The sequence below is a fragment of the Lactuca serriola genome, chromosome 7, assembly GCF_051521515.1.
Source record: "Lactuca serriola cultivar US96UC23 chromosome 7, Lser_US96UC23_V15, whole genome shotgun sequence".
Classification (NCBI taxonomy): domain Eukaryota; kingdom Viridiplantae; phylum Streptophyta; class Magnoliopsida; order Asterales; family Asteraceae; genus Lactuca; species Lactuca serriola.
In genome coordinates this window covers 193,978,431-193,987,848 of record NC_136414.1, presented here as the reverse complement: position 1 = coordinate 193,987,848, position 9,418 = coordinate 193,978,431, and the positions used below count along the sequence as shown (strand labels likewise).

At 34.4% G+C, this 9,418-nt stretch overlaps 1 protein-coding gene across 2 annotated transcripts; it reads right to left on the bottom strand.

The window, feature by feature from the left end:
* Positions 1 to 781: 781 nt before the first annotated feature.
* On the bottom strand, positions 782 to 9,090 carry LOC145061221 (amino-terminal region of chorein). 2 transcript variants are annotated; one of them, XM_079008646.1, is made up of 19 exons: positions 8,722 to 9,090; positions 8,441 to 8,529; positions 8,195 to 8,304; positions 8,045 to 8,099; positions 7,165 to 7,253; positions 6,974 to 7,040; positions 6,828 to 6,890; positions 6,555 to 6,707; positions 6,382 to 6,475; positions 6,225 to 6,304; positions 6,069 to 6,144; positions 4,987 to 5,030; positions 4,821 to 4,888; positions 4,640 to 4,725; positions 4,387 to 4,544; positions 2,607 to 4,076; positions 1,859 to 2,056; positions 1,606 to 1,762; positions 782 to 1,228 (listed from the first exon to the last, which is right to left on the bottom strand). In XM_079008646.1, exons 1-19 carry the CDS (start codon positions 8,831 to 8,833, stop codon positions 936 to 938), a joined length of 3,462 nt encoding a protein of 1,153 aa, XP_078864772.1. In that variant the 5' UTR covers positions 8,834 to 9,090; the 3' UTR covers positions 782 to 935. The 2 variants fall into 2 exon arrangements, with proteins under 2 accessions (XP_078864772.1, XP_078864773.1); XM_079008647.1 differs by lacking the exons at positions 8,441 to 8,529; positions 8,722 to 9,090 and adding an exon at positions 7,511 to 7,562 and having other exon boundaries at positions 8,195 to 8,266.
* Between the last annotated feature and the right edge of the window lie 328 nt (positions 9,091 to 9,418).

The following is a 9,418-nucleotide window of genomic DNA, read 5'->3' as shown; positions in this document are numbered from 1 at the left end:
TTCATTTAAATCCATTTCGCAAATTGTGGTTTTTTTGGCTTTGTTATTAAATTATAAAAAAAATTTAATCTAAAAATACAATAAAGAAAATAAGAAAATTTACATGTCTATAAATTCTCATGTAATTTGTCAATTAATATATTAAATTCAATTTAAATTCAAATCAACCTTCTTAATTGAAAAACATAATTTTCAACCAATTCATTTTTAATTCACAATAATCTACAGAATCCTTGCAAAAATTGATTCATTCACGGCTAATATTGATATTCTTTCTAAATTTAGTTTTGTAAATTATTAAACATGTAATGCTTAACAAAATATATTAATTTTAGAAAAAAAAAACCATGTATTATACGGGCCTCACACCTAATAGACAAATAAATTATATATATATATATATATATATATATATATATATATATATATATATATATATATATATATATATATGTGTGTGTGTGTGTGTGCGCGTGCGCGCGCGCGACGGTAAAATCCTCATTTCATAAAATTTGACAAACAAATTAGATGAGGGTTAAAACCATGGACCCAAAACCACAACAAAACATACCCATAAGGACCTTCTATGCAAAATTGAAAGTTTAGGGACTTGAACACCATATTTTTGACAAAAACATAGACCAAATTTGTAGTTTTTTCTCTGTATAATATAAACACATAGTAAACAACTTTATCCAGTAGTGCGCAAATGCAAGCAACTATGTGGTGAATAAAGTGTTTTTTTCATACAAAATTTCGGACCAGCTGACTTTGGTACATGTGCTGGTAAATAATAATAATAATAATAATAATAATATATGTAAACACTATTATATACACAAAAGAATGCATATATCTAGGAAGAGGGAGAGGGAGAGGGAGAGACCATACAATACCGAAATTGTACAACCACGGCAATAATGTAGAAGGTGGAATTAGAGTTGAGTCTGCAACTTGGCCAATAATTTCTGCATACTCTCGAGTTTCAGAGTGAGTTCTTGTACACTGTGAAGGTGTGGCTTGGTGGACTCAGAAGTGCTTAAGTTAGCAGCAAGAGCTGTGCAATTGGTGTGTGTATCTAATAATGCCACTTCAAGCGAACTTAAAGTTGAACCCAAGGATGTACTACGTTTGTCATCTGAAGCCAATAAGGAAGATGGACTCAAGCCAACAACACTAGAAGAGCCATTACTATTTGCTGAAAAGATCTTGTCAAACCCTTCACTTCCTACAAGTTTTCAGTTGGATAAGTTCCACATCATATATATAGCTAATAAGGCCATGTTTCTTTGTAAAAAAGGACTTAATGGGAAAAAGTGACTTTTCCCGGACTTTCTCTATTAAGTCCATGTCAACTTAATAGATTAAGGGGTTACTTCTTTTTGACTTAATGATATAAATAGGTTAAGCACTTAACACGTGGCTTAATGTGTCAAGAGACTTTAACCGTTTAGCTATTTGTCTTTTTTATTTTATTTTTCCACCTGATTCATCTCATGTTAGAATTGATGAATATTGCGAAAAAAGAATTTGGAATATAAAGATAAAATGGTCATTTGACTCATCCAGACATGTATTCAGACTAGAAAAGAAAGAAATATTTACCAAGATTACTTAGTTGATCCATTGCTGTCTGACCAATCGATCCTTCTAACTTCAACACACGCAAAACCCCAGCAGTTATTCGCCCCATGGAATCAACTTCTGACTTGCATAACTTAGCAACATGTTGCAACTCATCCTTGGTTACAATTGCCTCGACCTACAATTATAAATTACCAAATTACCCACCCATCATCAATATAGATATATGCTCTTGATTGTACAAACTAGCAATTATAGCTACAAGTAAAATTACCGGATGTTTCACAGAAAATTTCAAACTTTCCACCACCCACTTAATCACCCCATTAACACCATCATCTTCAGATAACACTATGTCAGCTTCAAGATCCACCCCACCATGCGGCTCAACACTTTCCTTGTGCCCATTTGAAGGTACAACTCCTTTATGCTGCTGCTGTGGTTTCAACGTCTTTACCCCTTCCACACCAACCTACATCAATTTCCAATTTTATATATAATATCTGTGAGCAAACAACATAATTATAGTAAATAGCAAATTAGATTTTTGGTCCTTGAGTTTAGTTAGTTTTTTTTTTCAATTTTTTTGGTCCCTTAAGGTTGTCTCTTGCAATTTGGTTCCTTATCTGAGGTTTTTGTAAAGTTTTTAGTCCCTATTCCAAGCAAAACGACTATACCAGTTTTTGGACCAAAATTGTGAAATCAACTTTGAGACCAAAAAGTCATTTTACTTGGAACAGGGACCAATATTGTAAGAGAACTTTTTGAGACCAAATTTGTAGATATCACCTATAGACAAATTACATTTTTAGGCCCTTGAATATAGCTGATTTTTTCAATTTTGATCCCTAAAAGTTGTCTTGGCATTTTGGTCCTACCTTGAGGTTTTTGTAACGTTTTTGCTCCCTCAAATAAGTACGAAAACTGAAATATAAACTTTTTGGGACCAAAAATGCAAAAACTACCTATACTCAGGTACCAAAAATGTAATTTACTGTTACAATAATGACAAAAATACCCACCGTCACTGACTCAATAGGATGTTTCGAGTTATTCTTCCCATTTACTAAGCGACTTTTCCTGCTGTTTGCTTTAACTTTAAAACTCTCGAAAGTTGTATGCCATGATCCCTCTTCTCTATTGAAAAACAAACTTTCTGCCACGTCAGCACCCTCCAACGCAAATAACCAGTCCTTCAATTCCAGCGATACGTCCACGTCATCAGGCGTACCCAACTGCAAATAACCGCTATCCTTCTCCTCTATGCTTTTATGCGATGATGGTTTGAAAAGTTTTGAAAATGGGCCCGCAGACAAACGGTCCAAACCTTCAGAAAGCCCAACCCCCGGCCCACCATCCGGTCCTAAAATCCCAAACCGGTGGAGTAGCGATTCGGTGTAATTCATCCCACCGGCTAAACGTACACCCGCGACACAAGCGGATAAACTTACACTATGACACTCTGTGTCTTGTGCGTTATATGGAATAACATGCACCATTCGTAAATTCAAAAACTGTTGATTATTCCTTCCTTTTTGCACCCAAAAAACAGGTCTTAATTTAGGGAGACAAAATTCTTTACCATTTGAATTTATTAAATTTGTCTCAAAAGTTTCAGCACAGTCCACCTGGACTTTGTCCCAGCGTAAAATTGACGAAATTGCCATTGCACCACCGAGGGTTCTATGTGTAACTTCCATGAAAAGATCTTCTCCAAAAAACTGAACCAAGGGCATTATTTCTTGAATGGAAGATTCTAGAAAAGTTAGCTTTAGGTTTTTAACAGCTAAACTAACAGCAGTATCACCAGGAACTTTTTCGATTAAATTTCCATCACTTTTCACCGCTTTTTTCCGTTTACTTTTTCCAACCATGGCCATCTTCTCACTGACTAAACCAAAATACGCGTATAGATCCAATACAAAAAACAGTTGGTCAACGGAAGTGTTTGACTGATATTGTTCACACGCGATTCCTACTCTAACAACACCACCTGGCGGTGGGACATCTGTTAAAGGGGTCCCGTCTGCTGTTACCATTGCGACCTGAATGCAAGCATCTTTCACTTCTACACATGTCAATTCCGAAGATTGGAGACCGGAATCGTTGATTACATTCCTGTTACGTGTTTCTAGAGATAAATTAAGAACAGAAGCGCCACCTGTCCATTTTTTCTGGCTGGCATCGATTGGTTGGCCTTTCCATAGACAGAAACACGCGGGATCTTTGTCGAGGTTGAGTAGCTTGAGGCGCAAGGAAGGTGAGTCGTGAAAAAATAGGTTTTCAATATGAAGTTTTGCTCCAGTGAAGGAGTTATCAAATGAAGGATTGTTAGATTTTTGATTTTCAAGTGGAATTGTGATGTCTATTCCTTTGATGTTTAGTTCAAGGGAGTTGATAGAGAAATCCAGTGAAATGTCACCGGAATTAACCATGATTCCATCAGCTAGTAAAGATGATATTCTTAGACACGACTCCTCTTGAAGATGTATCTAAAAACAAGACATAGTAAAGTAAAAAAGAACAATTCAGAGAATAGCAATGCATTTGCATTTCCTTAAAAATAATAGCAATGTATTTTATCTTTTACTATAATAGCAACATACTTACATTTTGCTACCAATATGAGCATTGTAATTTATTTGCTACATATTGTCATTATTGGGAAGAAATGTAAGTACGTTGCTATTATGAGTTTTAAATTGTTTCTACATTGCTATCATCAGTTGCATATTGCTATTATGGGTAAAGAAATGTTAATATTTATATTTAAATTATTATTTCAATGAAAATTGGAAGTACCATAAGAGGCTGGCAATCAATAACAGTTTGTGTAGAAAAGGAAGGTGGGGTGGGTGAGGGCAAAAACTGGAGGCAATGGAGGGAAATTAATGGAACACGATCGCTTAATTTCCATTGGTCATCTCCTAATGGGTATATTGGAGGACAGAAATTCTTTCCTGGTTAAATAAAAATGGGAGATATCAAATTTTATATAGTGTATGAATATGAGAATATCAATAAATAATACGTTTTGTTTTTCTATTATTTATACCAAAATCTGGAATGCTTAGTGGTTCCTCTGCAGCATCATTCATTGATGGTTGTACTAATGCACATGGTGGGCGAGAGGAAGTATCCCTGAATTTTATCCCAGATAAATAAAATTGTAAGGTTTTTTTTCTGACAATTGTATGAAAATAACTATAAAAAAACAAACCATAGTATAACTATACCGCAGAAATAGTCCACCTATCATGACCCGCGTTAAACATTTGGTGATTTCTCCATCAGAAAGGCTTGACTGAAAGACCAAATTGAATTTAAAATGTGAATGAGGGAGATAGAACAGAGAGAGAAACAGCAAAGAACATAATCTTTTTGAGTGTCATTGAGAGATACCCGAGAAAAGAGAAGTGATTGCATCAAAAGGTCTAACTGGAAATCTGCAAAGTAAATTAGAATCATTAGCCAGCTATTTATCATCATGTACATCTTTTTTCTAGTTGAGTTGGAAATTAAAAACTTTGTCCTTGTGGTTTGTTAAAAGTTACGAATTGCGTCCCTTGTAAGAATTTTAAGCTTTTTGTCCCTAAAAAAGATGCGTTTGTATCCCTTTTCTTCTCTGGCCAATGTAAAATGACTATTTTGCACTTATGTGACATTGTTTTTTATTATTATTTGTATATTATTTACATTATAAAAAGTTTTTAAAAAAATTTAAAAATCATATAAGGGCAACTTAATCATTTTATATTGAAGGAACGAGAAGGGATACAAATGCATCTTTTAGGGACGAAAAAGGTTAAAAATTCTGGCAAGGGACCCAATCCTTAACCACAGGAAAATTTTGCAATTTACTCAAGTTATTATCAGAGATTGACAATGGTTGGGTTTAGGTTGATATAAACATGTTGAAAATTTTCCAACACAACCAAACTTGCTAAAACAAACAGGTTGATATTTTCAACCCAACCAGTCTATTAGATAAACGGGTTGACCCATTTACTTTTTCTTTCCAACCACATATATTATATCATATATGTTAGATAAACAAGTTAGCCAAAGGACCTGGGTTGACCCATTTAGATATCAAACTTTACATAAAAATAAAAAATAAAAAGTTCAAACTTTGTTAAATAAGTTAGAAGCCCAAACATTCTATAAAATATAAAAAGAAACACAACTCGAGATTACTTGTCCAAAGTGGGGTAATTGGTTTAGGGTTTTGTAATTGTTAAATTATATATATATATATATATATATATATATATATATATATATATATATATATATATATATATATAAACAGATTGGCGGGTAGATTTCAGAAAGAAAAAAAAAAATGAATCCTAACCCAACCTATTTAATTAAATAGGTTTAAAATCTCAACCCAACATGCTAATTTCAGGCTGTGTCGATTTTATCCAGCTCTAGTTATTCTACAATGAAGGGTTGTATATAAGTGTAAGAAGTCAACAAACCAGTATCTTTGATGCAAAAGAATATATGGTCCACCATAATGGAGACTAGCGTACGCCCTGCAGCTTCAGCTGATCGCTGCCATAAGAGAGAGTTGCTTGTAAACAATGTGTAAACTATGTAACAAGGTTAACAATTGAAGAAAAAAAAAATCAAACCTCTTGAGCATTTGGATTCACGTCTCCTCTATTCAGACAAACATACAATCCCGTAAAAAAACGAAGAAGAGCGCGAAGTCCTGTTCAAGTTAAATTGTTTTATTCAAAATATGGTTCAAAACATAATAACAGATTATCAACAAAGACTAAAACCAACCTGGTTCACTCAAAGCTGGGCACACGGCTTCAGGGATATGTAGTTGGAGTTCCAATCCTAATGGACTGTTAAGGTCGGTTCTTTGTATGGTAATCTGAATATAGAATCAAAGATTAGCCACATCTCAAATGCAATTCATAGATAATCAGCTAAGAAGATTAAGTTTGTATTACATAAGCTTCTCCAGAAATTCCTTCAAGAAACCGCTCCCCACCAAAAAAAACTCGCTTTGCACCATCATCATCTTTAAATGCACCTTCAGAAAATGCTGCAAACATATCAGGGTGAGGCAGGAGGTCGATTGATAGATGCTCCCATTCAAGCTTCTGGTAAACCAAAAAACAAGTATCATAAGTACTAATATGAGCAATTGAACATCACCTAAAATATCAAAAACAGTACAAATGAACAACAGTTTGAAAAGAAATGGTAAAAGGAGAAATTACTTTGAACACGTAGATGAATTTCTTGTCATTTGAGAAGTCTCTGGCTTCCTTAAGGTTTACAGCCTGATACACGGGTAATCTCCAATCAATTATTTAATGTATCAAAGAAACTAAATCATCAAAATGAATTGGGTTTATAAGATAACCTGCCAGTTCTCATTTGTGGTATAAAGCAAGAGGTTGCGGATAGTAATAGATGCCATTGGTGATGCCCTGGTTAGTGAGAACACATATACAGAAGAAGAAATGATAATGTGTAAGCAAGTAAGCAACAAGCAGATTATCATAGAAATTAGAAAGGATATTAGTGAGAGGGATGCTTAAATTGGAAATGTACCAAGTTGCCCCTCCACGACGTCTAGCACCTCCATGAGTTTCAAGTAAAAGGTTGACAGTCCTTATTTCTAATGTCATTCCATCTGCAATCTGATAAAAGCAAGTTGTCACTTGTCAGTGCTAGAATCCATAAAGTCTTAAAAAAATAGTTAAGGGCTACAGCTTAACCCTACAAAGATGAAACCCAGATTACAAGTATGACCCAAGCTCATAAACCAGGGTTGTTAAGTGCAAAGCATAATAGTTGAATGCAAAAGACAAGAGATTTTTCAAAAAAGCTAACAGACAATGGAAAATAATGTGATAGCTGTCAATATTGCAGTAAGAAAGCACAAAGGCACACGTACAATTCACTACCAGCTAGAAGAAAGTAGCTTCCTACCATTGCAAGAATGACCTCTGCAAACCAACACCCACATATTTAAAATTGGAACCTCCTTTACTATGTTGGAAATTAAAAAAATAATAATAATAAGCTTCATGAAGATAGTGGTTGCAAGTCTTTATCAACTGGTTCTCATATAGTAACATTCTCAAGATACAATACTTTGTGCAGCTCCATGTAGCTAGAAGTCATTTACTTTTACTTATATTCACTTGACTTCCTATATGTTCTTCCTTTGACTGCTTCACTTAATTAGCATGGGATATGAAAGCTTAAATAACACAATCAAATTGCTCCATTGAAGTGACATACTACTATTTTTTGGTTTTGCTAATCTCAGGAGTAGATGGATATTCTTTTCCCCTCTAATTAGCCATAACATTCTATGCAAGCCTATGTTCAGATATCATGTTAATTCAAACTGTCTAAAAACATAATTCAATTAGCTCACAACCCCAGTAAAGAGCTACAAACTGCATTGTAAGAAGAGACTAACCTTGTCTGCGAATCCATATCCACTGCCTTTTGCAGGACTGGATGGTGTTTGTGCACTTCAAGAAATAAACAGAGAGATTAGCAAGTTAGGAATTGTAGTGGTACTTAAAACAACTTTGCTGTGAGTTTTAGGTTCCAAACTAATAGTTACCTGTCTGTGCTCTTATATGCATCCAAATCATCATTTTCTTCCAATACCAAATCAAGCTTATCGATTTGCACAACAATAGGATCAACTTGTACATTGCTCAAATAAGGAAGCTTAGAAACAAATCACCAGATAAAATTAGATAGTGTACAGAAATCAAATCTAGCAGAAGATATCACCAACAGCAATCCTTCCAAATAAATTCAGATGGCAAGTTATTAAATATAAGTTGAAGAACAAGCTACGTACTATAATTTCTAACTTCCCGACTTTCGCGGTTGTAACATTCAAAGCCGGAGGCAATCCAAGACTCGCGTGTAACGCATCACCGTTTATATCTATCAAAATCAAATTCGTCACTCAAATTGTACCAACATCTCGGATCGAAGCACCAAAATTACTAACATAATACCGAAATCGAAGTACCAAACCTACTAATACAACACGGAATTCTCTGATCGGAGCATCAAAAAAGCTTATACAACCTTAATACATTTGCGTCCAAATCAAGCAAGTTGCTAAATGCTAACCTAAATTGGAGAGCTGAACAGTCCGTCCTTGTAACTTGAACTGATCTCTAGTGAAGGATTTAAGCCAGTACTTAAGAGTATACTCCAGCGCCCTCGCGAGTATCGACTCCATGTATTTCTATAGGAAGAACTTCCACAGATCGGATGATACGCCGTCGACGCCGCCGGAATAGAGCGTGACAAAGCCACAGATGTGGTTCAAAGGTGGTGAGGAATGAGGGGAAAGTGAAAAGTGAATCTCATGGATTGTGGTGATGATGAATGGGAATTAAAGGTGATGAAATGAAGTGAGAATGATGGGTTTAAAGGACGTGCGTTACGGGATCTCGGGGTGCCGTCAGCAGCTGGTATTTGACAGTCAGGAGATGGATGATCTGTCGACGTCTTTGGTCTCTTGGGTGTCTAAATCACTTTTTTCATCCTACGATTTTTTTTTTTTAATTTATTTATTTTACATGTAGTAAAAAGTAAAAACTTATATTTTATTAACATATATTTCAAAGTATGTATTTTTTGGTAGTATTATATTCTCCTCTAGATTTTATAGGTTTTTTTATAAATTTTATTTTTAATCATATATATAAAAATTATATCTAACATCGCATCATACTTATAATAAACATAGATTTTGTAGGGTTTTTTGTAAATTTATGAATTTATTTTCTAGAGGCATTTAATTATTTTATGCAGATAGTTT